Source organism: Caenorhabditis briggsae, assembly GCF_000004555.2.
Source record: "Caenorhabditis briggsae complete genome, chrIV, whole genome shotgun sequence".
Classification (NCBI taxonomy): domain Eukaryota; kingdom Metazoa; phylum Nematoda; class Chromadorea; order Rhabditida; family Rhabditidae; genus Caenorhabditis; species Caenorhabditis briggsae.
This window is the reverse complement of record NC_013487.2, coordinates 3,992,589-4,018,812: the sequence shown is the minus strand read 5'-3', so window position 1 is coordinate 4,018,812 and position 26,224 is coordinate 3,992,589. Positions and strand designations below refer to the sequence as shown.

Sequence of the window (26,224 nt, the reverse complement as noted above, 5' to 3'; positions counted from 1 at the left end):
ATAAAAAATTCTGAAATTATGGTTTTAGACCTGCAATTGTGATCGCGCCAAACTTTTTTCTGTAGATCAAAAATTAATTTGCAGTTCGGAATTGTTCTGTGGGAGAGCGTGCAGCACTTTAAAAACTTTCCCAAAAGGCATCCTTTCGCCATTACCACAGATACGATTGGTCCTCTTTGAAAGGCAGATGTTTTTTGATTAGTATGACGGCATTTTTGACATGTGAACCGGACCTAACCAGAGGGTGAAGACGCGTTGTGCAAGGAACCATCATTACGATTCGCTCAGCCCACGTTAAGCCCCGCCCCCTGTCTACCCCACCTCCAGATGATTCATTTGCATTCCTTACCCTTCAAGACAACTCTCGAGTCTCTCGAATTCGACTTAATCGAAATTATTCTCATCTGAAATGTCCAACTTTGGCGATTTCTTCGACAACTACCTGCAATCTGCAAGCTTGTGTTGCGCTCAAACTGGTAAGTATTTTTAAATATCTTTGTCTTGTTTTTGAAATTTCTAGTCCCTGTAAGTTACAAAATATGAGTTTCCATCCAAAATAATCATCAAGAAATAACCTTTTTTCAAATTGTTTCGAAACTAAGCGATAATATTTTCAGGTCTCACACCTCCGTATTCCGGTGGTCTGACTGATGAAGACTTCTTCGCCCCAATTGGATCTACAGTACAATCGCCTGGTTCTTCTAATGGATCGACTTCTGGATCCCTTGGATCGATGGATTCTTCAAATTGTTCTGACTCCTTTTCTAGCTCAATTGGATCAACTGGATATTTGGATCAGACCCAAGCGAGCTTTGCTGGACCAGTCCGTAGACAAATGGAGAATAAGATTCCTGGATTACATGAGAACTTCGTTCAATCCAATGACTTCCTGGAATATGAGGATTTGCTTCAAAACGTCACACTTCGACCACTCGTTCCAGCGGCAAAGTCTTATCAACCCATGGAACAATTAGTCAATCTACGAGCGCCAATTGCTCCATCTCTACCAGGCCAGACCTACCTACCAATGGATCTATTAGTCGGCCAATCAGATCGTCTATCACCATCCAGCACCATACCATCTCCAACTTCGTCCGTGTCATCTAACACTTCCTTGATCAATTTGGACGCCAACCTCCCCAATGGAGTTTCAATCAACACTGCCGACATCATCAATGCTTGTGAAAGTTCCAGAAGACGATTTGGATTCAATGGAAAGATGCTCAGTCAGAAGACTTTTTCTGAACTGGTTCTTCAACGCACTCAAGCATATTATTCAAGTATTTGCAAGAATCCAAAACCATGGGAGTCCCTTACCGAGATGGGAAAAGCTCTCTACGTCCGTATCTACAATTGGATTCAATTGAGCGATGATGAGAAGAAGACATACCTGGAAGTGATGGAGAAGATGGAAAAACAACCAGTAGAACCTGAAGAGAAGAAAACGCGGACCAAGTTCACCGAATACCAAGAGAAAGCTCTGGAAGCGGTGTTTCAATTGTGCCAATGTCCAACAACGGTTACCAAAAGAAGTCTTGCCAAAAAATTGAATCTTCCATTTGTTGTTATTCAGAATTATTTTTTGAATCACCGCAGAAGAAAATAAAAACTAAAACTGTGTTTTCTTCTTTTTTTTATGAAAGTGTTCAATTCACAAAATGTCGACTTATGAAAAAGGCTAAGTTTATGACTTTTTTTCATAAGCGTTAACAGATTTCCAAAAATCTGTGTTATCCGGAAGTCAGAGATTTAAATGTTTTGTCTTGATACTGTGATTGAAACAGAGATCAGATTGCTTCAAAAAAACTGCTAATCTTTTATAGAAATATACTTTATGAAGTGTGCAAAAATATTCAAAATGAAAATGCTTACAAGAATTTGAGACAGCTCAAAGAAAAGTAAGTTTTCAATCATTCATCTTAATCATCCTCCATCGTTGGTCTAACTGTGACTTTGATCTGTTTCGGTATCATTTCCAAAACATATGTATTCCCATCTCCTTTAATACGAGTATGTTTCAGTGGGAAACCAAGTGCAGGATGGTTTTCAAATTTTCCTTGAATGTCGCTTCTAATATAAGCTTCTACGATTTCATCGTGATCCAAATCCTGACTACAAATCACAGTGTATTGCTGGTATTCATTTCCTTTTAATAGGAGATTCTTGGAAAATCAATTGGTTTTATTAACAATTCAAAATCAAACTCACACGCTGCGCGTTCCATACATCATCACCAGACAATCGAGGTAGAAGAATGTTTGGGAAAAATACACCCACTCCCATGTGAAATCCTCACTGCCATAAAAACGATTTCGTCGCGAATGTCCAGTGTCTCGACATTTGTCCATCTTGGCAGAGCGCAGTGAACACTATGGCGTCTCATCAGACAATTACGTACCATGTTCGGGTAATTGTTGGCTTGCAAAACCATTCGATCATCCCAAGCCCGAAGTTTAACTGTCTTCAATTCTCTGTCCTCCAACAAATAAGTGAAGAGATCTAATTGGATTGGTGCTTCATCTAAAATGTCTGATTCTCGACTGAACATATACGAAAGCTTCGTCACTCTTAGACGATTCGGTTTCTTATCGGATATCAGTCCAGTGATGATTTTTAGCATAGAAATATCAACAAATCGAACGTCTCCTTGAGGCATATTGTCTGGTAATGGATCGATTTTGTTTCCAAGTCTTTTCAGGCTTAAAGTGGGCATTCTCATAAGAAAATAGAAATCACAAGCCGCCAGAATCTTGTAGCTAGGAGTGTTGTACTCAACAGTTCGATTATCACATCTCACTTCTTCTTTTCCTTTTTCATTTCTTCTGTATTCAAACGTTGTTTTACTCCCATCTTCACCTTTGATTTCGATTCGAACATTTTCCAGGCCAATCACAAGTTTCAGGTTCGAAATTTGGTTAACGATAAAATTTTCAGCAAACTTGCAACATTGAGGAGAGATCATTCAGAAGAACAATCTGAAAATTTAGATTATTGCTCGACAGTCTTACTTGGCCACTCTATGCCAAAAAAAACTTACAAATCCCAAATATTTGCAATTTCCACCAAACGAAAATTTTCTGCGTCACGAGGACAACTATCCATCCCTGCTAGCATCAATTCTTCATAGAAATCTCTGATTTGTCCTATTTGAATAATATGGTTGACTTGGTGTGGAAACTCATGTTGTGGGTCGTATATTCCCGCATAGTAGCTGACTCGTTCTCGTTCCCATCTTTGCAAAAAAAGCTGCTGCTCATATGGATTTCTTGGATGCTCTTCAGGAATCGGTGCTTCTGGTTCTTCTTGTCTATTCATTTTTGAAAGTCTTGGCTCTTCTGGAGCCCCAATTGGCGAGCTTACACGTTTGATCCCGGGTCTTTGAGTACTTGAAGAAAGGGAAGATTGATCTGAGAAATCTAAAATGAATTCTCGATTTTTTCATTTTGGCTCACCCATATTTGATGTATCGTTGCCAATCTCCTGTAATAGTCGCCTATGTGCTTCTCGAAATGGAATTCTTCCATTGAAGAATTTTTGAATAAAACCTCCATAAGATTCGCCAGAATTGAACGATTGAAGTTTCCAGTTCGAGCTGGAATTTTCAATAAGAAATAACGGCAAAAAAATTGGCTAAAAACTTGGAAACGATCATCCCAAAAATGTTTCAAATATTGTTTAACAAATGCGCGGAGTTTTGGAAGTTGTTAGATCAAATATTGATAGAGTGTTTTTTTTACATTTCAAAAATTCCTCAATATTCCGGGTTACTGTACAACTAAAAAATTTTTTGACTTTACAATTAAAAACGCTGAAAAGTTTTACTGCCTTTCTATATAAGTGGTCGTTTCCAAAAAGGAGATGTTTTTTATTTTCTTTCTTCCTAGTCTCTGCACCTAAAAAACTTTCCCAGCGGCGGACTTTTCCTCCAGAAGAACGCCTTCAGATATAATTGGTCCGCTCTGAAAGGCAGATGTTTTTTTGACATGTGAACCGGACCTAACCCGAGGGTGAAGACGCGTTCTGCCCAGGACCATCATTACGCATCATTACGATTTGCTCCGCCCACGTTAAGCCCCGCCCCCTGTCTACCCCACCTACAGATGATTCATTTGCATTCCTTACCCTTCAAGACGACTCTCGAGTCTCTCGAATTCGACTTAATCGATATTATTCTCATCTAAAATGTCCAACTTTGGCGGTTTCTTCGACAACTACCTGCAATCTGCAAGCTTGTGTTGCGCTCAAACTGGTAAGTGTTTTTGAATGCCTTTGTCTTGTTTTTGAAATTTCTAGTCCCTGTAAGTTACAAAATATGAGTTTCCATCCAAAATAATCATCAAGAAATAACCTTTTTTCAAATTGTTTCGAAACTAAGCGATAATATTTTTAGGTCTCACACCTCCGTATTCCGGTGGTCTGACTGATGAAGACTTCTTCGCCCCAATTGGATCTACAGTACAATCGCCTGGCTCTTCTAATGGATCGACTTCTGGATCCCTTGGATCAATGGATTCTTCAAATGGTTCTGACTCAATTGGATTAACTGGATATTTGGATCAAACCCAAGCGAGCTTTGCTGATTCTGAGATTCTGAGATTATGAGATTCGGAGATTCTGAGATTCTGAGATTCGGAGGTTCTGAGATTCTGAGATTCTGAGATTCTGAGATTCTGAAGGATTCTGAGACTCTGAGACTCTGAGATTCTGAGATTCTGAGATTCTGAGATTACGAAAATCGAATGGATTCTGAAGGATTCTGAAAGGTTATGAAGGATTCTGAAAGATTCTGAAGGATTCTAAAAGGTTCTGAAGGATTCTGAAGGATTCTGAAGGAAGAGATTTCTGAAGGATTCTGGACTTTTGAATGATTCTGAACATCTGAAGGATTCTGAATTTCTGAAGAATTCTGAGATTCTAAGATTTTGGACCTCTATCAGAATCTCGGTTCTCATAAAAGATTCAAAATTTGTCAACTGATAAAATGTTAATCACATTATCACCAACATTTTATCCGTTGACATCTTCTCGATATCTCTCATAGGAACCGAGATAACTAAACTCAAATAAAAATCCTAATTTTTCAAAATTTCAGTACATGAAAGGATTGGACACAAGGAAAACGAAAAGATGCTCTTATTGCGTAATTTACTCAAAAATCCCAATCAATATTGAATTTCAACACTATGCGAGACACCGTTTTTTCATATATTCACATGGATTTCCAAGAAAAAATTATCGCCAGGATGCTATGTTTATTGAAGTGATGCCAGACAGAGCTTCGGCCATGTTTAGGTAATTAAGGACTAATTAAACTTTAACTAATTATTTGTAATTGTTCTATTTCTTCTATTCTCTTCTATTATTGTTCCTGCTTATTTTTAAATTGATTGTATGATAATAAATTTTTTGATCTATTTCAAGATTTGATCTACCCCTATCCAGCGAGTTATTGTTTTTGATTTTGGTGAATATTTTTATTGTTTTTGATTTTGGTGAATATTGATTTTCTTGGGTACTTTTTTTCAGCTTTTTTTGTCGTTTTTGCGCTTCCAATACTCTTAAAATCGTCAAAATTTTCAGCCCCGCCTCCTCATGGCAGCTTCACAAGAATTAACCAACGAAGAATTAACAAATGAGGTCAGCAAAATTATCAGAAAAGAATTCAAATCGCTTCACACGTTTCGACAAGCTCATAGCGTTGTTTGGGACTTTATCAGAAGACATGACGGATTGGAACAGAGGCTTAGAAACGAAGGTATTCAGGATTTTTAGGATCTTTGTCTGAATATCTAAAAATTGATTTTCAGCACAGGCGAAAGCTGAAAGATTAGAATTGAGACGACAAAAAGAAGAATACAAGAAGCGACGCCGTGAAGGAACACTTTTTCGAAGGCCCCAGAACCCTGACGGCTCCGAAGTGCAGCCAGAAGAAGAAGAGGAGAGTGAATCTGACGAGGAAGAATCCGATGATGATGACGTTGAAGACGAGGAAGAGGTGTCGGAGAATGAGGAAGAGAATGCGGAATTTGCGGATGATGATACTGTAGTCTATACAGTAAGATTTGTGAGAAGAGAGATGAGAAAATTGGCCGAGAATGTTATGAGAAGGGAGAATAACAGAGAGACGCGGATTTGGAAGTTTTATGATATTTACAAGGCGTGAGTGGGATTTTCTATACAGTTTTTGGGGACGGTGTGCAATGGCTACCGTATCCCATTTACAGTACCAGTCAATGAACTGAAAAAGGCGTTTTGTATGTCTTATTGACCGGTACTGTAGCTGTAACCGCGTAGCTCAAAAAACATGCACGGGATACCGTGGAAAAGTGTAAACATCACAAATTCTACACCGTTACACCAAATTGCACTTTCCATGCCTCCACTGTGCCAACAAACTTAGTTTCTTGTAGACTATACTTCCGAAGAATCAACCCAATAATCATGGAACACTTGAACACTTCGGTCACCTATCTCAAACTTATGTGCAGCGTCGAATACATGGTAGTAACGTTCAGATCCACTGAAAATCGTACTGGACCAAGATCAACAGATCCAATCATCAAAATCAGATATGATAAGTCACAAAACACTACTCAAATCTCAAGCGGAGGATTTCAAAAAGTGTTGGCAAATATCATGGATTGCGAAACGGATGCAGCGAGAGATTTGTGTTTTTTATTGTGCGAAACGGCGTTCAACATTGGATGTTTGTTCATTGACATTGAAACAATCGACATGTGTAGTAGACTGGAGCTTGTGGGACTTGACGCCTTCTTGGATTTGTTTGAGAAGACTCTGAGAGATTATCATTTGACTTTGAGAGTTGTGGAATTGAGAATAAAGCTTTTCGGATTCGATCGCTCCTTGATCCACGACACGACTTGCTTGCTATCAGTGTTCAAGTGTCTGAATCCAGGAGTCCTTCGGAAGTTAACAATAGAAACGGTGAATCACAGAGAATTTCGAATCCGCTGCGATTCGATCTCTTCGAAATATATTGTCAATGAGCCGAACTATCAGAATCCTGGAGAATTTTCACTTATGCGACCCGCACTGGAAACTGGGCACTGGAGAAGACTGACTATGCTGGATACGAAGAATGCGAAGATGACACTTGGGTGGGACACTTTATTTCACTTGGCTTTTATTGGAATTACGAAGCTGACGATTGGTACGATTTATGACATTATTGCGGTCAGTTTTGAATCGTTTCAATAGGGTTTTAGGGGTAATTTATGTCGCAATTCCTAGTTATCTCGAGGTAACACTTTTAACTTTCAGCCTATTTATCTCGGTTACTCTAAGAGGTATCAAAAATTTGTTAACAAGAAAACTATTATCATAATATCAGCAATATTTTATCAGTTGACAAAATTTTGATATCTGTTACAGTAACCGAGATAAATAGGCTTGAAGTTGGTTTTTCTGAGAGTTTTAGAAAATTGGACAACTTTTAACCACTCTCCTGCCGTTCGAACTGAAAGAGCTAGCATCTACCGTATGACCTTAAAAAGAAGGACTCCTAACTTTGACACAATTTATTTTGGTTCCTATGAGAGATATTAAAAATTTGTCAACTAGCAAAATGTTAATCATAATATAGTCAACATTTTGTTAGTTGACAACTTTTTGGTAGTTATCATAGGAAACGAGATTAATGGGATCAATGTCAAGCAACCACTGTAGCTCATCTGATAGCAACGAGGCACTTTCCACGATGCTTATCAGTGATGGGAGGAATTTCCGTTTCCGTTTTCCATTTTCCGCCAGGTTTTTAGAGTTTTTTTTCCGTTTTCGTTTCCGCGGAAAAAATTTACGATTCCGTTTCCGCAAAAGTGAAATTCTTTTTCCGTTTCCGTTTCCGTTTTCCAGAAAAATCGCCATTTTTTCCAGCAGAAACGGAAAAAAATGTAAAAAGCAGGGAAATTGATGCAAATATGGTCTTTAAACGTTAAAAAATGAATATTTTTATGTGTGAAGAGAATAAATCCTATAAAAATGGACGAAAAATAGAAATTTCCGTTTCCGTTTTAGTTTTCCGTTTTCCGCCCGATTGTTGAAGACTTTTTTTCGTTTCCGTTTTCCGCGGAAAAAATTCCCTTTCCCTTTCCGTTTCCATTTTCCGTGTTTCGGAAAAATGCGTTTCCTCCCATCACTGATGCTTATATGGCTTATATGAAAAAAATTCCAAAAAATATGAATCTGAAATTTCAGACATTCACTGATCACCTTCCACGCCAACACGATGAAGTCGTAATCGAAGTGAAGGAGCCATTCGAAATGTTAACATTCATCCAGACGGCCTGCAGTCATATATTATATATTCCCCTTCGAGTGGTTGAACCAGAAATCCCACCTGAATACAATTTTCTCTACTTCCGCACATTGTATTTTCCGGTCCTTGGCATGGCGGTCAAACCACACGAAATCCATCTTGCTCTTGTTTATCCGAGAAATCGAAAGCCAGAAGTGTTCACGAATGTTCCAGTGGAGCAGTTGAGATGTAGACGGCAATGGTATTTATAATAAATTTATTGGCTATTTTTTGAAGTTTCAAACTTTTTCTTTTCTTCAATTTTCGTTGTAATTTTATTTATTTTTTGTCTGTTTTTAAAAATTGCAATAAACCTCCATTTACATTTTTTATGTTGCTGCGTTTTTGCACTTTTCGAGTTTCAGTTGTCCGGATATTCTCATACACATTTTTCTAACGATTCGACTTGTTTCGAATTTTCGTCTGGCTTCGAAAATCGGCTATGTCCCAAAAAACCTTTATTTTGCGTAAAAGTTGAAATTCCTGTTTCAGAATTTGCATATTATTTGGAACATTATTTCGCAGTGATGATATCAGAATTTAGAGACTTTAATACTTTTTCATGTCAATTACATAGGAAAGTTCATGATGGCCGAGTACTTCATTAGGTGGCCCAGAAACCCAAAGGTCAAAATTTCGACCAAAAAAGTCGTTTTGTCTGAACAAATTTCAATGAGATTTTTTTAAAGACCTGTATACTTCAGAGAATCTTTCTTCTAGGATTTTCTAAGAAAGGTTCCTCAATTTTTGTTTTCTAGGCCATTTACCATGGTGGCCTAGAAAACCGAACTTGAAGAAGTTAGGCCACCATGGTAAATGTTCTAGAAAAAAATTATTTCGATAAAAGTTAGACTACTCAAAATTAAACAAACATTTTTTTGATCTCCTAAAACTTGATCTACTTGTTTTCAATCTCACCGCGCATCTGTTTTTAAAATTCGATGTTTTTTTTTTACTTTTTTTTTTCATATTTCTACCCTCCCAATGACAACTCTCCAGCCGCTAACGGACCAAGTCGACAAAATCATCGAAAAAGAATTTCAATCCTTTCATACCGTAAGACAGACTCATAATGCTGTTTGGAGATATATCAGAAGACACGACGGACTGGAACAAACTCTGAGAAATGGTAATATTTAACTTTTTTAAAAACTGAAGTTCGATTTTTTTTTCAGGTTGCAGCAAGCTAGACAAATGTTGTTAGGTGCTCCTGGAGCTTCGAAAAATCGAGAAGAATTCGACGAAACTGTGATTTATACACTGGATTATGTGAAAGGAGCCATGACGAAAATGGCTGAAAATCCAATCAAAAGAGCTTGGAATTTCGATCAAGTTTGTATAGCTCTCTATATCCGAAGAATATTCCCAGATCTCGCGGAAAATCCAGAAAATCCAGTCACATTTCTTAAGATCACTTTCAGCTATGATTATATAGATGTAAGATTTGAAAGTGAAAATAACCCCAGAATTAAAATTCGATATGATAAGTCAACTGGAATGACCCGGATCTCGAGCAGAGAAAGTTCTGGAAATATGTACGAATTTGGAGACCTATGCAGCTCGGGATTTGTGTTTTCTTTTGAACGAAACGAATTTGAAATCGAAAACGCAATATTTCTGATTTTCGCCTCGTTCGAGCTACTTTCGTAATTAAGTTTGGTTTTTCGATAAAAAACAGATTCTAAAGATGCTAGCGATCATTTTCCTACCAAGAAATCTAAATTTTGTTCAGAAAATCTCACTAAATTCACAGAAAGAAGTTTCGTTTAGTGTTTCTGGGGCAAGGCCTCGAAAATTGACCGGGAAGCCGCCCACGAAATTTTCCAGGTCCCACTTTTTTTGATTTGACAATATAGTCATGTCGTATTCTAATCGAAGATAAACCGTCTTCCGTAAATTTCCGTAAATCTCTTCCGCTCATCTCTGAAGTCGACAGACGGACACCGGGACGGACAGCTCAACTGTTCAGATTGCAACACATCCATCTGTTTCACTACTATCATCTTCTTTTTCTGTTTCAATGTGCACACACTTTTTATCTGCTCGTATAACCTCTGGTCGAATGACGAAAAGAAACACAGGGAATAGTGTAACGAATTTCTGTTCGATCATCAATTAAACTCTTTCTTTCTTTTCTTCAATTTTCACATTTTAGTTAAAAGACAAAAGATAGGTGAGAAGAAAGGATCAGAGAATTAGAGAAGTCTGCAAAACAAAATCTTTGAAAAAACCATGAAAATAGTGAAAATAGCTTTGAATGTGAAAAGTTTCTGTGAGCTCTTTTTAGTTTTTCATGATTCTTCTGCCCTTTTCGTGTCAAAATACATCGAAAACCAATGATTGAAATAGTTCAAAATTAAAAGATCACTGTAAATTATGAGTGCTTTTGCATTGTTCTGGGTCGAAAAAGGGTAGAAGAACCATGAAAAGCTGAAAAAAGCTCACAGAAACTCATTCTACTAAAAAATTGAAAGTTTTCGAACAAAAAAATTTCATCGAAAATTTCGTATGGGTTTGCCCATCAAAAACTTTGGAAACTTCGAAAAATTTTGCATTTTAAAAACTGATGATTTCTTTCTCCCGAAGTTGAAAAATCAGCGGGTAGTCAAAAATTCGCGAAAATAACCATTTTGGAACCCAAAATGGGAGCCTAGACATCTTTTAAAAAAAGCAAAAAATAATTCCAAAACGAGGGAGTCGAACCCCAGACCCTCAGTTTACATACACGCGCCCACAACCAGTCGGCTACCACACAGCTGGAGAGAGGGAGCGAGGGGGCACAAGTGAGCGGCGTTCCCGGGAGGTTGCAAGGAGGATAACAAAGGAAAGGAGAGTTTACAAAATTGCAGCATAATGTTGAAAAACTGGCCAAATTCGAAACTTCAATATCTTTTTGGAAGGAAAACATGGTATTTTGCCAAAGCTTGTAATTTTGATCGGAGGCACTTATCTTTGAAAATAATTTGATAAAACCCCTCATGTTTCTCGAAAAAATATTTGTTTTAGGGTAGAGCAAAACATTCGAAAAATTGGCTACAGTTTCACAAGTAACAGAATAATATTCGAAGTTATCCGATTCCGTTGGGTGTTCCTGGTGTTTCACATAAAAACATATGTACGTTTGAATTTCCAGATTTTTAAAGGTGGGGGGACATGAAAAAATAATGTTCTCGAAATTCCGTTCAAAGATGCCCCTCGAGGAGTTGAACTTATGAGGGCGATGATTGAGGGTGTGGCAAACTTTCGAAAATTTGACAACTTTAATAAAAATTCATCCAATCATGCTTATTCGATTTGTACCACAAATATCTTCGCTCTGCAATTTTTTCTATTTTTTTACCAATTGTTTGACATCTGTTTCACAGAATTTATAGAAAATTAGAAACATTATTTTAAGATCACATAAATTATGTTTTGTTGTTGGAAATCAAAAAAGAAGTCAGTGAAGTTAGTAACAGAAAATGAAACGCATATTTCAAAAATTCATTAACCACAATAAAAAGTGTGCACCGGTGAAAGCGGTCTTACTACATGTACGTAAATCAACACCATAAAACAACAAGCAAAAATAAAAACAAGAAAAATATGGAAGAAAGGTAGAATTTTAGAGAAGTCGCTCGGTTTTGTTCTCAAAATGGTTCAGCTCATCGTTGGTCTCGTCTTGTTCTGAAAGAAAAAATTGAAGGGTTTGTGAGAAGACTAGTATCCAGGGTTCTGAATGTGACAATTTACTCGGTTTTTGAAACTGAAATTTTTAAAAAAAACCCTCAGAAGTTTTGAAGTCCGGTAGGCTTAAAGTTTATGATTTCCCGTACCTGGATTGATCGAAAATGGAAAAAAAAATCTGGGAATCTCAAACATTTTAGGATTCCTCTAAAACCAGGATCATCAAAATTATTCAAAAACCAAATTTTTCAAGAATTACAAAAAGTGGTAGTTGTAAAATAATTCGGTTTTAAGTTTCACATAAATAAACAACAGTTGTATTTCCACTATTAGAAACAACACACAACAGGTAGTTTCTAAAATTCAAAGATGTCTCATTGAAAAAAACTAACGAGTGAGCAATTCAATCTGTTTGTACTGTCTCCGAATCTTGGCCTTCAATGCACAATTCTCATCTCTCAAATTCTCAATTTCAAAATTCAAATTGGATTGATGTCGTTCGAAACTGTTTCCCAATGTCTCTTGACTCTTGATATTCTCTTCTAATTGTTGAATTATCTGTCGACATCTATCCAATTCCGCCTGAGTCCGTGCCAATTCTCCACTCAATACACTTTTTGCACTTTCAATCGTCGCCAGTCTCGATTGTTTCAATTCTGTCTCTTTCTCTGATGCCTCTGCTCGATCCATTGCTCTTTTTCTCTCTGCTAAAATTTCGGTTTTCGAGTCTTCTATCGATTCTTCATGCTTCTTTTTCCATTCTTCACAATCTGCCAATGCTTTTCTCAGACGAAGTGCCAAATTATCTGCATTCTTTTGGGCAGAATTGAATTGACGAGTCGTTTCTTGTAATTGATTTGTTTGCTTTCGAACCGTCGTTTGCAGTGATTCTTTTTCCTGGAAACATAATGAGAGAGATTGATGAAGTCATCGAACATTTCAAAAATGATTTGAAACGGAAACTTTGATTCATGGAATTGTAGTAAAATTATTTTTAGCTACCGAAAATGCTTTTATAAAACCTCACCCTATCCTTGTACATTGAGCTAAATTATTTCAATTTCTGAGATATCAAATTTTTTAACATTTAAAATTTTTTCGAAATTCTATAATTCTTTTAAAAACACCAGCCTGTTTGCCGCGCCTCCGGCGCTTCAAACAGCTGGAAATAACCTTTTTCTTTTACTGTTCGTCGCTTCGCGACTCACTCTTCTTTAAATGTCACGTCAAATAATATTTAATTTTCAAGATTTTCAAAATTTGCGGACAGACTGACAGAGAGAGAAACAAAGAGACGCAACTTCATTTATTTATTATAAGAATGATATTTGAGCTTTTCAGACTTATACATTAGTTTGAAGTTTCAAGGAATTTATCAAGGTTTTGAATTTCGTTCCGTTTTTTCAACTACCTGCATATATTTTTATGGAGTCTCCAAGTTACAGTTTCAACTAAATCGTTTCTGTACAACTTTTCGTTGAAAATCATTCTAGGAAAAATTGTCATATTTGGAAAAAAATTAGTTTCGTTTCCTGGCTCTTTTTACAAACTTTAAAAAAAACCGTTTCAATTTCTGAATAATCAAAGTTTCCGTCTTATTTGACTGTACAGGTTGTATTTGATGTTTCTTTGCCAGTTTTTTAGAATCAAAAACTCTGAAAATCAGAAAAAAAAAAAAAAAGTTTCAAAATTAATGAATCTGCAGTGAAAAGCTTTTTACATTAGCTACCGTAAACGCTCCAATAGAACACCTACCTATACTTCCACTTCGAGCTCAATCATCTCAATTTCTGTGAGAGATATCAAAAATCTGTCTACTGATAAAATGTCGGGGAAAATATGACATTTTATCAGTTGACAATTTTTTGATATCTTTCGAATGAACCGAGATAATTGAGAACAAATTGTAAAAATATTACTCACTGATTCAACAGTGGACAACTGTGATTTGTAGACATCCAACTCTCGTTTCACTAATTGAAGGTCCGTATTGATTGATGCTTTTTCTCTGAAATTTCAATTTAAGAAAATATTGAACGAAACTAAAAGTTTGAGGCAAAAGTAATTAGTATAACAAGAGAAGCATCTTACAAAAGAAGCATTCAAAAAGAAGCAACAAAAGTATGTTTTTATACATATATGACATTATACTGAAACATGACAGTTTTGCTTGAAAAGAAACCAACTTTTCCAATTCCAAAATCCTTCGTTCCTTCTCCATGACCTGTGAAGTCGACGGTGATCGTTGTAATCCATTGGAAGAAGAAATAACATATGACGTCAAATCATACGTGGAATCTCTTCTACCTCTCAACGAATACATTGATGATGTCATATCAGAAATTGAGTCTTTTCTACTCAATCCAACAGTCCGAATTGATGAAAATGAACCGATGGAAGTGAGGGAATACTGTCTTCCCAACGTCGACATTCTACCAGAACTCGATCTACCGTAATCCGAATCCACACTCGATTCTCTTTGGAAATGTTCAATTTGATTTCGTTGTGTCGAATTTTCGTTTTCCAATTTTGAATTTTTCCTTTTCACATCTTCCACTTTTTGTTCCATTTCTTTTAATCTTTCCTTATGACTATCCTTTAATTCTTTCACACAATCAGCCATCATTGCATCTTTATCCTCTAGTTTTCTCTCCAAACGATTCACTTCGTTTCCACGTTTTCGGCATTCGTCTTTCTGGAAAACATTAGTACTGTTTTTAATATCCCATATAAGATGTCATAAACGTTTGGTATAATTGTATAGATTTTGAATTTTCTGTTTAAAATCAAATACAGCATGGATGAAATTTTCAAAAGTTCATCAGCAAAGTTTTAATCTAATTCTAACAAGCTTTTTTCAACTTTATAATACTTGTCGTATTATATCTTCGTTCCTGTTAAAGATATCAAAATCGGTCAACAGAAATATTTACTAGTATTTTATCAATTTGATACTTTTCACAGGAACCGAGATAAATATGGCCTAATTGTAAGTTGAAAGGCCCTCATGTTGCAAACTCCAAGGTTTTTTTTGCTGTTTTGAGTAGTTTTAAAGTAAAGGTCATTTTGAAAATAATGTAATTCTAATTGAATTTTCAAACTTCAAAAATTCTCACGAAAATTAAATATTCTAGTCTTTGATTTGCAGCAAACTTTTACGGATTTCAGAAGTTGCGAAGCTCAAAAAAGCGAAAAAATACTGTAGCAGTTCTATTATGTGTAGTTCTTTTCGTCACAGTTATATTCTGCACTTTTTATTCTCAAGTCCGGCTTTCGAATCAAAGTTGAAAATCCTTCAGATTCCAAATCAATTATATTCTTCCAGAAGAAACAGTAAAAAAACACTCACCAACTCATCAATTTTCTTCGCCTGCTTCTGAATAATCTCCTTGGCCGTCGTCAATTCCTCATTCAATTTCTCCTTTTCCCTCTCAATTTTCCTCGTCGAATTCCGTTCGTTCAGTGCGATTTGATCGAAACGAGCTATTTTTTCCTGAATTTTGATTTTTATAAATTTCCATTGACAAGAAGCTTACATTCAATTCGGTGATCAGTTTTTGCATATCTCCAATTGTGTTACTTTGTCTTGAAAATCTCGATTTCTCATCTTCCAATGCAGTTTCTAGTCTGGAAATTTTAGTGTTTTGGGGTTTTTTGAATCCTAGAAACTTTGCGATAGTAATCCTCTGTTCGTTCGTCTCATCCAACAACTTCTGAACCTGATTCTGAAGATCATCAATCAGTGACGTCTTCTCCAGAATCTCTTTCTCCATATTTGAATAATGAGTGTCTTGGCGGTTTTGGGATTCTTTGAGCTACAAAAAATAATTTTTTCCGTTTCATAAAATTTTTATTGAGGTGGGGGGTTCTATTAACATTGCTTTATCTCGAATCGAATGTTGAAACAAATCGAATTTTGATTTTGAAGGTTCTTGGACATTAAAAACGAGTTTTACTGTATTATTGTTTGTAGAACTCCTCATCTGGCTTCAACTCAAGGCAAAATTACAATGAAAACTTTCGAAAAGTAATTTAATTTAATAAACAAATTTTCCATAAATCTAGCAATTTTACCTTCAAATTCTCCGCTTCCAAATCCGATTTTTCCATATTCAACTGCTCGATTTTGCGTTCATAGTCTCGAAGAATGTCGTTCATTTTCTGAAAATCAGTCAATTTTGAAACTAGGATTTTGATTTCAAAAAATTTCGGTTTCATATTATCTGTAAGTTTTTGGAAATAATCCTGTAGCAATGTTCTCAATTTATTCGTAATACTGTCAAGCGGTGTATCTCATTCGGATGGATTTGTATAAAAAGATGTGAAACTTTCAGTCTCATCTAACACACTATGTTATATTTCTCTGACATCCAAAAGTGCCAATTTTTAGACAAAAAGAAGAACGAAGATTGATGAACATTTAGCCATACCAGACTATGCTAAACTTTTTGAAATATCAGATTTCCACAATTTTCCGTTTCACTGCATCCATACTAGCTGTACTAACAAAGATACAATGCTCGCTTCAACGATCTCGAACATACCATAACTTTCTTGTGCTGATCATTGTATTTCTTCTCCAATACACTGAATATCTCCTCATTCTGCTCCATTTCTTCCATCGTTTTTCGAAACTCGCGCTCTTTTTCGAGAAGCTTCTGCAAGTATCAATTCATTAATTACATTCACCATTTTGAAAAAAAATACGTGAGTTTTGAAACGGTGGACATTTTTACTGTTTCTAGTAGTTGGTTTATTGCGGATGAAGTTATTGGAGGTGTTTATGCGACGATTCATGCTATTATGCTTGTTTGAGAAAAAAAAAGGTTAGAGAGTATTTTTTGCATTCTAAATACGGTAGCGATATCGAAGCGGAGAGCCTAAATAGCACACATAAGGTGGAGACGCAGACACTTTTCCTCTGCGTCTCAGCCTTTTATTTCTCAGACAAGCATAGTAGAACTCATACTCTCACTTCAAGGAAAACTTTGAAACTTCGCGTTCAAAAGTCTCACAAACAGCAGAATAATTCTACCAGTTATGCGAAATTGTAATAAATCATTAAGACCATTTTCTTGTGAAAGTATAAGCTCACCTTTCTTCCCCTCTTCTCCACTTCTTCCATCTCCTTTTGAACTTTGATTTTTTCGGTTTTCTCGCGATCCAAAAGCTGAAATTTTGAGTGTATATATTCTGTTTCACATAAATGATATTAAATTGGAAAAGTTATTACTTTTTACAGATTTATAGTTCTCACAGTGGAAAATAATTACAACTAACTTGTAAGTTCCCAATTTTCTCATGCGATACATGAAAAGCCAGAAACATTTTTTCTTGAATACAAATGTTTTGTTTTTTTTTCTTTCTTTCTATGATGAAAAATCGTAATCACTGAATTTTTAAAAATTCAAATAAATCCGAACAATTAATAAATCAGCATCTTTAAAGAAGCCTATACTCCAACACTTCCAGCTCAAATATCTCAATTTTTGTAAAAGACATCAAAAAACTTTCAACTGGTAAGATGCTGGTGATATTATGATAAACATTTTATCAGTAAATATGTTTCAATATTTCCCATAAAATTTTTGATAATGAAACTCAAACTAAAAGTACCCGGTAGCGTCCTAGTAGAGCATTTACAGTATTATAAAATCAAATTGTTGCAGATTCTAAAAGTTGTAATATGCATCACACTTTTTCAAAATTCAATAAAATCAATATCATATTGTCACTCACCATGCTCAATTTCAGATTTTCCTTCAATGCCTCCTCATTCTTCGTTTCCATTTCCTGAATCTCTTCCTCCAATTTCATCTTCTCCTTTTCCAATTCCTCAATTCTCTCTTTATCCCGATTTTTCGGTATCAGTCCTCTCGCCAAATGATGAATACGGTACCATGGCCATTGAGATAATTGAGCAAATTGTCTGACATTTTCTTGAATTGTCAGAATTGCTTCTGCTCTTTTCCTTCTCTCTATCAGATCCTTCTGGATATTTCTGTATCTAATATTGGCTTGAATTAAGACAATAAATGAGGAAATGTAGTCATTTCGTTTTCTTTCAAGTTCAGAAATGACTCCAACTTTACAGAACAATTTTGTTTTTCCAACTGCGAATCTCTCTTTTCGAACGTCTGCATCCTGACAAATCATTGCACATTTTTCCTTTTCACTTGCTCTAGATGATTTTTCTTTGTTTTTCAGAAGAAGTGAATATCTTTCAATGAATTCTGAATGTGGAAGACGTGATGGATAGCCTTCACGACAGATTCGAATTCCTTCGAGGACGCCGTTGCATCTGAAAAATGTTCCAGTTTCAAACATTGGAGATGAGCAATTTTATAAGTGTAATTTCTCATCAGTTTATCTCATTTGCATTACATAAATTGGTCTCCTACAAAGAATTGAAACCCACTTAAAGATATTCTGACTTTTTCTGACAAATCTAAACATTATAAACTCCGTTATACATAATTTTGTAAGGTACTGTAGACGAAGCTCCAAAAACTCGTTCATCAAATTAAGAAAACTAATTTCTTACTGTTTCATGTACTCTATTAGTTATTTAAACTTTTATTGATTACATTCCTTTCCCTTTAAAAAACTTACTTTAGCTGTGCCAATACCAACGGCGCATCAATTTTGCCTGGAAGTTTCTCGTAATTCGGAACGACACATCTGATGAAATGAGCGGATGACGTATTCAGCGTGTCCAGAAGACATTGGAGTTGATTCTAAAGAATGTATTATTAACGGTTTCGCATGTGAATAGGGTATCAAGAAATATTATGCAGTCATCGGCCAATTATTCATTCCTATAGTTACTTCAAAAAATGAACAACCAAAACAGTCGAATTTTTGAAAAAAGAAACTGAAAATACATAACATTCGGACCTAAAAAGTAGGCGGTAAATTGCTGAATTTAAATTTATCAGCATACAAAACAAAAATAGAGAGTTTCATTTTTGTAATTGACAACTGTGCTCAGAACTCTGTTGAAGATAAATGGGAGTTCTAAATGCATGTTTTGACCCGTTTTTAGAAAATTCGATTTTTTGTCTCTAGAACTTGCCAACTACGAACACAGCACTTTGTTTTTGTTTGACTTATTCTCAAATTTTCAGACAAATCTAGCCAGTCCTAGACACTTTTTCAGATAAATCAAATATGAATTCGATTGAAAATGGGAAACGAAATTCAGTCGTACTGTAATTTTGGCAGAATTACTAGATAACGTAAGACCGTCATTCTCTATATTCTTTTTGGAGCTCAATTATCTGAATTTCTATAAGAGATATACACAATTTTGATTACTCTATCAGAAATCGAAGTAATTGAGCTCTAATGAGAACTGTCCAGAAACTTATCAAACTAAAAAAACTGTAAACTCACTTTATACATAAACGAAACAGTGGAATTGGTGATGGTGCCACGGCGAACTTTCAAGTTGTTGGCGGGTACTGAAAATAAAAAAAAAAGGATTTGCAATAATTAGAAACTACTGGAATACATATATTAAAGAAATTCGAAGAGTGTTCAAAAATAAATTGTATCATGTTTGTTGAGAACTTGAAACAAAACATTTTTTTTGAATTGAAAATAATTATTCAAATTTAAACGTTTCTGGAACGTCCGATTCCGAAATAGACGAAAAGGAAAACTAACCTGGGGGAAATAAAACCTTCAACAATGGATGTGTGGATTGTGATAAAATATCCAAAACTGAATTTTCCACATTATCCCGATTCTTTTCCAACCATCCATCAATATTATAATGTACTTCTCCAGCATAATGCTGAACTGCAAAATGACGGACAGTCGAGTATTTTTGAGATTGTTTCGATTTTTTGAAACTGGAATCTCCGGCAAGATTCGAGCACAACTTTTCAAGCAGCGATTTTTCAGATCCATTTGGGACAACACATTCTTCTTCGAGGAATGACAGAACTCCCATTGGCTGAAAAATTAACTTTACTGTTTCTAATTCGTTTCGTTTGAAGAATTATCCGGTTGTATTGATAAATCCATAAGCTTACCTTCTCAATTAGATCAATAGTCGGCTGTAAATGGTTTGCAAAATTGACTTGTGTCCATTTGATTCCTTCTTCCAAATAATCAGTTTGCTCTTTTACGAACATGAAATGATTGAAAAACTGCTGAAGTTTCTCATTTGTATAATTGATGCAAAACTGTTCAAATGAGTTTTTCTCAATTATTTCGAATCCGGCAATGTCCAAAACAGCAATAAATCGACTGTTTCGGCAATCTGAAATAACAGAGAGGAGATAAGAAAAATTTCAATTTTTCTGACATTTGTAATATTTTTCAAAATTTCAGAATACAAAACAACTAGTTGAAAATTCGACATTCATTTTTTCACTGTTTGTCGCTTTTTATTTATTTTCAGTATTTATAGTCTTCTGATTGCCAATTGTATTGATTTTGCACAATATGTCAATAAGAAATTTTGATGGTTTGATTCAACAAGTAAACGACAGCAAATGTTTCGTCATTCTTTTCAGGAACAGATACTTGAGCTCAGAATGTCTGGCTCACAAACCATACAAAATATTCTTTTAACTCACAACTTTTGGTATCATCCACGGAAAACGCATCATTACATCTTTTGACCACCCATCCAAATAGTCGTTCATACAGTACTTTAGCCATTGCTGAGGCAGAAGTTAGCGTCTGAAAAAAGTAAAGGGCTTTTTAATGTTTCTTTTTTAATACTAGATTGAAACCTAGTTTTTAAACAGTAAGAATTATCTATCGGGATTATTGTACGGTTGGTATTTTTCAGCCAAAAAACTATACAGTATGAAAAATTCTGAAGATTGTGATAATATTTTATTTAGTGTTTCAGCCAATTTTCAGAAACTCGAACGACGGAATTAGAAACTCCTCCGACGTCTGATAGCACTTTTACTAAATCCGTTATCTGATTCGTATACTTTCTACTGGACGTTTTGCAATCGGACGTTTTAGATCTTTTACCTTTGCTAAATTCTGATTTTTCCTGATAAGCTTATCATGAACTTTAATTGTCGGTTGAGTCAATGCATCCACAAGTTTGGAACTTTTCATTTCCAGAAGTTCAGCAATGTTGTCCACTTCTGAAAATTAAATAAAATCTCAACATTTTCTTATAAAAGAGCCACTCTGTTCAGAAAACCATTCCAAAAATCCTCCTGGTCCCTTCTCAAATTTTTGAAAACCTTCACTCATCCCAACTACTCAAAACTGTTCAGATTGCAACACATCCATCAGTTTCACTACTATCATCTTCTTTTTTAAAATGAGCACACACTTTTTATCTGTTCGCATAACCCCTGGTCGAATGACGAAAAGAAACACAGGGAATAGTGTAACGAATTTCTGTTCGATCATCAATTAAACTCTTTCTTTCTTTTCTTCAATTTTCACTTAGTTGAAAAGATAAGAGATAAGTGTAGGGAGAGGATTAGAGAGTCGGTCTGAGGAACTATTTGGAAAAACTTATCTATACATTGAAAAAAATTGTTTATTAAGCGGTAGACGGAACATCAGAAGCTTTGAAAAGAATGTTTTGAAACCGAAGATTTTTAAACAAAATTTTATGGAAATCTACTTTTTTTGCAAATTTTCATTTTGAAAATTTTCAAATTATTTAGATTTGCGCATTAGATTCAAATACTTTTTGAAAATTCCCTGTTTCATATCATCTTCATGTGACAGTATTTTTTACTTTTCAATCTTCCACTACAATGCTCATATCAAAATTTCTCACCTTGCATACTCTCCACGAAGGATACATCCAAACCACTTCGTTCTCCGAATTTGATATCTCCAATCCATAAAACAGCTGAGAGAACTTGAAAAATCCAAATTTTCTCCTCCTCACTAAATCCAATTTTCGAAAACGCTTCATCTGTCAACTTTGCAGTTTCTGCATCGTTAATTTCAGCATCATCGTTCCGAAGATATTTGTATTGATCTACTCGTTTCGACAGTTTTAGAAAACTTTTGTGCGGATTATCAAAATAATTTGATAGCATTTGATAGAAAATATGGAAATTGCGATCTCCATCGCTTTGAGAAACAACTCGTGATTTTTCGAGAAGGTCTGAAAATTGGATTTTAGCGGGTTTAAAGGGGCGGAGCTCACAGCATTCGATTTTGGCGCCTATCAACTTGGAATCCTCGTCAAACTCAATTCGAATGAATTTTCCCTGAAAACCGGAATTTTCAAAATTTACTGTTCCACAAAAGTGTCTAACTTTTTCCCATAATATATTGAAATCGATTTGTCAGCAAACAATTTTCAAATTCATTGTTTCACAAAATTGTTTAATTGCTCTCCAAATTATTTTTTTTCAGTTCATCTGTAAAATAAAAATTTGAAAAACTTACAAATCTGGAACTATTACTATTATGAGTTGTCCTCGCATTTCCCATTGCTTCCAAAAGTACACCACTTGTCACTACACAATCTCCAATTGTGTTATTTGATCCACTGGAGCTTAGAATGAAATCAATGATTTTCTTCGTGTTTTCCGTTTTTCCAGCACCTGATTCTCCGCTGAAAATTTCTTATTTTTATGAGGACCTAATAATAAGTTTTCCGTTTCATTTAGGTGATATGCAAGTTTTGAAACAGAAAAAAACCAATGATTGATCTGGATCGCTTCTTCTACGGAACTATGACCCACATCACTTTCTAATCTTCTTTACATCTCGAAACAGTAACTACTCACGTAATGAGAATCGACTGATTCCGTCCACCTTTCAATATTCCATGAAATGCATTCTGTGCAACAGAATAAACATGTGGAGGTAGATCACTCCGATGCTGGTATAATTGTTTGACGTCATCAGAATATATTGGAATTGTTCTCCATGGATTGATGACGACACAGAATAGACCGCAATATGTCTGCAAATATTATGTGGATCAGAAAATTTACTGTTTCAAGAATGACATTCTGTGAACGGATAACACAATGGGGCTTCATCAAAATTCGTTTCCTTTTTTCGATGATAAAAAGATCAGACCCGGCTAGACTTACATGGATCACATTAGACGAATATCGAATATTGAGGACATGGAGTACTGTAGCTGCATTTGGTTGTGTCAAAGTACACAAATCATCGGAATAGTTGTTCAAGCTAGGCACTTCGCATTTCGTTTTCTCGATTCGTTTCTGAAACAAATGTTCTAGGAATATTGCAAAATCAAGTTAAAAATGACAACTTTTTGAAAGTGTGCTTTTTCCAAATTTATCTTACTGTTTTTAAATGGCAGAGAATCTATGTATCAGAAGAATACCTATCGAATAAATAATTGTAGAACAACTGAAACTGCAGACTTTTGGGAAAAGTTGACTCAAAAAAGTTAAACATTATTAATGTCGACAAATTAATAGTATATTTTCGCCGATAATCGTTTCATTTCATAAGTTCATAAGAATTTTCATTATTCTTATTTCGAGATGTTTTTAAAATTTTTTCTTTCTTGTTAGGTATATGAATTTACACATTTTTCTACAAATTTAGACGTTAATAGATTGGCTCTTTTCGGGAAGAACGGTCCCAAAGCGGGACCGTCGGTCCCATCATCGGACCGCCGGTCCGAGCGAATTGCGACAACGGTCCCGACGTTCCGACAACGGTCCCAAGGGTACGACAACGGTCCCAACCAGACTTAATCTGGAACCCCTATTGGAATCTTCGGAAGTTTTAATTTTTGTTTTAACTAAGAAACGTATTTTAGCAACAAAAACGAACATTTTGCTGATAATTGAGAATTCCAGCACTTTAGACTGGAATTTTTTCAGAGTGTATTTGGTTTATAATTATAGGTTCAGGCTGAAACGCTTTGTTCACATCAGTACCGGGAAAAGGCGTTTTGGTCTAAGCCTACAATACAAAAAACGTAATATTTTGTGAAAAATTCCTGTCAAAAAGTATTGAAATTCCCAAGTATAAGTAAAATGTTAAATTTTCCAATGGATTTTCAAAAGACCATTCCGTTTTTTTCTGTATTTCGGGAATAGGGTTTCCAGATTAAGCCTGGTTGGTACCGTTGTCGTACCCTCGGGACCGTTGTCGAAACAATGGGACCGTAGTCGCAATTTTTGGGACCGGCGATCCGATGATGGAACCGGCGGTCCCGTTTTGGGACCGTTCTTCTCGGAAAGAGCCAATAAATTTTGGTACTTTTTTGAAAAATTGTGTTTCATTCAGGGCTCAATTACTTTATACATTTGAACGGTTAATGCTCAAATGGTATATTTGCTGAAATAGAGTTCCAAAATCCCCAAGACTCCACAACCTCATAATTTTTGAATTTTCAATTTTTTGAATTTTCAATTTCTTCACAAAAACCCCATCAATCCGTCTATTTTTATCATTTCCTCCTCTCTATCCCATTTGCCCCCTTGGTTCGTCTCTTCATGTAAAATAAGTGTCCCATTTTCCATGATTTTCCCCTCAAAAAAGTCAGCTGTTGATCATTGGATGCGTGCCAGGGTGACACAGAAACATTCATCATGGTCCCCATTTTTTCTAGAAAATACGCTAGTTAAGAATAATGTGCAACTGGTTGGAAGGATAACATGTTCCCAACAAGTTCAGAGAACAATTTTTGAAATTCCCGCCAAGAATTTTTTAAGTGCAAAATAATAGAAAAGTGACATATAATGTGCACAGAGGTCATTCCCCTCTCGTCTGCTGCTGTCAGTACTTTACACAATTTGACACAAAAATATTTTTCTGCGGAATAGAAAAGAGAGGGGAATGTCTTTTCCTATTATCCTCCGGTCATATATATTTTTTACGAAATTTGAGACGGGACGAAATGAGTGACCCTTTGGACGTCTGGGAGAGGAGGTAAAAATAACATGGAATTGAGAAACAAAAAAAGTTTATGACCGGTTTACGGAGGTTCGTAAATTTTCATGGGGGGAGAAACGGGAAGAGAGGGAGAAGAAGAGAATATAAAAATGTTTGGAATAGTTAAAAGAATCTATTCGATTTGGGTTGACGTTCCAAACCTCTATTAGAAGATTCCCGTCCCTACCCCGTCAACCTTGATCCAATTTATCTCGGTTCCTGCTAGACGAATCAAAAAATGTTCAACAAAATGTTTTCAAACTTGTAACAAACAATAAATTAGTTGTCAGATTTTTAACATCCTCCCCAGGAGACGAGAAAACTTGATTTAAAGTTGATGGTCCGGAGAACATTCTATCAGAAGTATAAGAACCAAATAGAGAAAATGAAATGTTAAACTAAACTGATGGACCGCAGATACAATACTTTTTCATCGAAACATCTCAAAACTTGAACCTTGTGAAACGGAGGAATTTCACAAAAAAATTTGACTTGAAGACAACGGAAAAATCGATTCGTAAATCCCATTTTCATTTTAGAAACAAAATGGGACAGTGATGATTTTTCACTACAGTGGAGATATTTTAGCAAGATTCAAAGAAAATTCTAGAACCATAGCTCAATGAAATTAAGTACGAATTCTCCTGAATATGATATTGATAAAACAGAGAAAAAAAACAAAAACTAATTTGACAATAATTTCGTAGACCATTTTCGAGTTTTTCATGTTAGACCATGACACTAAACCAAAATCGGGATGCTTTTAACTTTTTATTATGGTTTTGTCGTAGTAGGTCGACGTAATCTTGTTTTCTTTTCCAGAACTCAATTTCTGGAAAACATGAAACATAAAAATTTTGTAAAATTTCTTAACTGACAAAATGGTCAATTTCAGTGTTTTGATATTTCAAAAAATCTACAATTTCACTTATTGTCATACTTGTAATCCAGGAAACACAACAACAATGATACACATTGACTGCAACGTAAAACCATTAACCGAAGAAATAGTGTGTAAGAAGAGGAGAGTGCAGAGAAAAGAGGAAATAGAGATACCTGGTCGAGGTTTGACCGTTTCTCGTGTTTCTTCGTCTGTTATTGTAAGCGTTCCGGTGACCATTCGTCGTTTTCGTGTCTCCTTTTTTTGCTGTAACGATACTTTTTTTTTTTGAAAATTCGATCAAGTCGAAAAAGAGGAAAATAGGCAATTTTGAAGCCCTCAAAAAGCTCAAAAAAGTCTTCAAGAATTGATCGATTTGTCTGAAAATTTCAGAGTATGCTAAACAAGTTTGGAGCTTCATTTTTGCAATTGGCAACTTTTTTGCTAAATTTCATACTGATGAGATATGCCGACTTTACCAAACATGA

The 26,224-nt window shown here is 35.4% G+C and overlaps 5 protein-coding genes across 5 annotated transcripts in view; 3 read left to right on the top strand and 2 right to left on the bottom strand.

Moving 5' to 3' along the window:
* Nucleotides 1-409: 409 nt before the first annotated feature.
* Nucleotides 410-1,606, top strand: CBG15047 (the record flags this gene model as incomplete). Its single annotated transcript, XM_002632805.1, has 2 exons — nt 410-476; nt 618-1,606. The coding sequence occupies 2 exons, from the start codon at nt 410-412 to the stop codon at nt 1,604-1,606; spliced, it is 1,056 nt and encodes a 351-aa protein (XP_002632851.1).
* Nucleotides 1,607-1,919: 313 nt separating this feature from the next.
* On the bottom strand, nt 1,920-3,456 carry CBG15046 (the record flags this gene model as incomplete). Its single annotated transcript, XM_002632804.1, has 4 exons — nt 1,920-2,132; nt 2,297-2,822; nt 3,038-3,407; nt 3,453-3,456. The coding sequence occupies 4 exons, from the start codon at nt 3,454-3,456 to the stop codon at nt 1,920-1,922; spliced, it is 1,113 nt and encodes a 370-aa protein (XP_002632850.1).
* Nucleotides 3,457-4,182: 726 nt separating this feature from the next.
* CBG15045 lies at nt 4,183-5,296 on the top strand (the record flags this gene model as incomplete). The annotated part of the gene is made up of 3 exons (XM_002632803.2): nt 4,183-4,249; nt 4,391-4,455; nt 5,093-5,296. 3 exons carry the CDS (start codon nt 4,183-4,185, stop codon nt 5,294-5,296), a joined length of 336 nt encoding a protein of 111 aa, XP_002632849.2.
* A 296-nt stretch (nt 5,297-5,592) lies between these two features.
* Nucleotides 5,593-9,964, top strand: CBG15044 (the record flags this gene model as incomplete). The annotated part of the gene is made up of 5 exons (XM_002632802.1): nt 5,593-5,755; nt 5,808-6,159; nt 6,411-7,194; nt 8,215-8,516; nt 9,490-9,964. The coding sequence occupies 5 exons, from the start codon at nt 5,593-5,595 to the stop codon at nt 9,962-9,964; spliced, it is 2,076 nt and encodes a 691-aa protein (XP_002632848.1).
* A 1,954-nt stretch (nt 9,965-11,918) lies between these two features.
* Nucleotides 11,919-26,224, bottom strand: part of CBG15043 — a gene marked incomplete at both ends in the record, with an annotated part of 15,802 nt that continues 1,496 nt past the window's right edge. Inside the window, 20 exons of the mRNA XM_045245011.1 lie at nt 11,919-11,980; nt 12,373-12,877; nt 13,904-13,988; nt 14,167-14,675; nt 15,330-15,473; nt 15,517-15,795; nt 16,055-16,141; nt 16,501-16,638; nt 17,049-17,150; nt 17,678-18,281; nt 18,593-18,717; nt 19,376-19,443; nt 19,649-19,940; nt 20,020-20,249; nt 20,569-20,674; nt 20,981-21,099; nt 21,753-22,194; nt 22,376-22,544; nt 22,720-22,898; nt 23,032-23,166. Coding sequence (XP_045095603.1) covers nt 11,919-11,980; nt 12,373-12,877; nt 13,904-13,988; nt 14,167-14,675; nt 15,330-15,473; nt 15,517-15,795; nt 16,055-16,141; nt 16,501-16,638; nt 17,049-17,150; nt 17,678-18,281; nt 18,593-18,717; nt 19,376-19,443; nt 19,649-19,940; nt 20,020-20,249; nt 20,569-20,674; nt 20,981-21,099; nt 21,753-22,194; nt 22,376-22,544; nt 22,720-22,898; nt 23,032-23,166 — 4,380 coding nt within the window. The remainder of the gene's footprint in view (nt 11,981-12,372; nt 12,878-13,903; nt 13,989-14,166; nt 14,676-15,329; nt 15,474-15,516; nt 15,796-16,054; nt 16,142-16,500; nt 16,639-17,048; nt 17,151-17,677; nt 18,282-18,592; nt 18,718-19,375; nt 19,444-19,648; nt 19,941-20,019; nt 20,250-20,568; nt 20,675-20,980; nt 21,100-21,752; nt 22,195-22,375; nt 22,545-22,719; nt 22,899-23,031; nt 23,167-26,224) is intronic.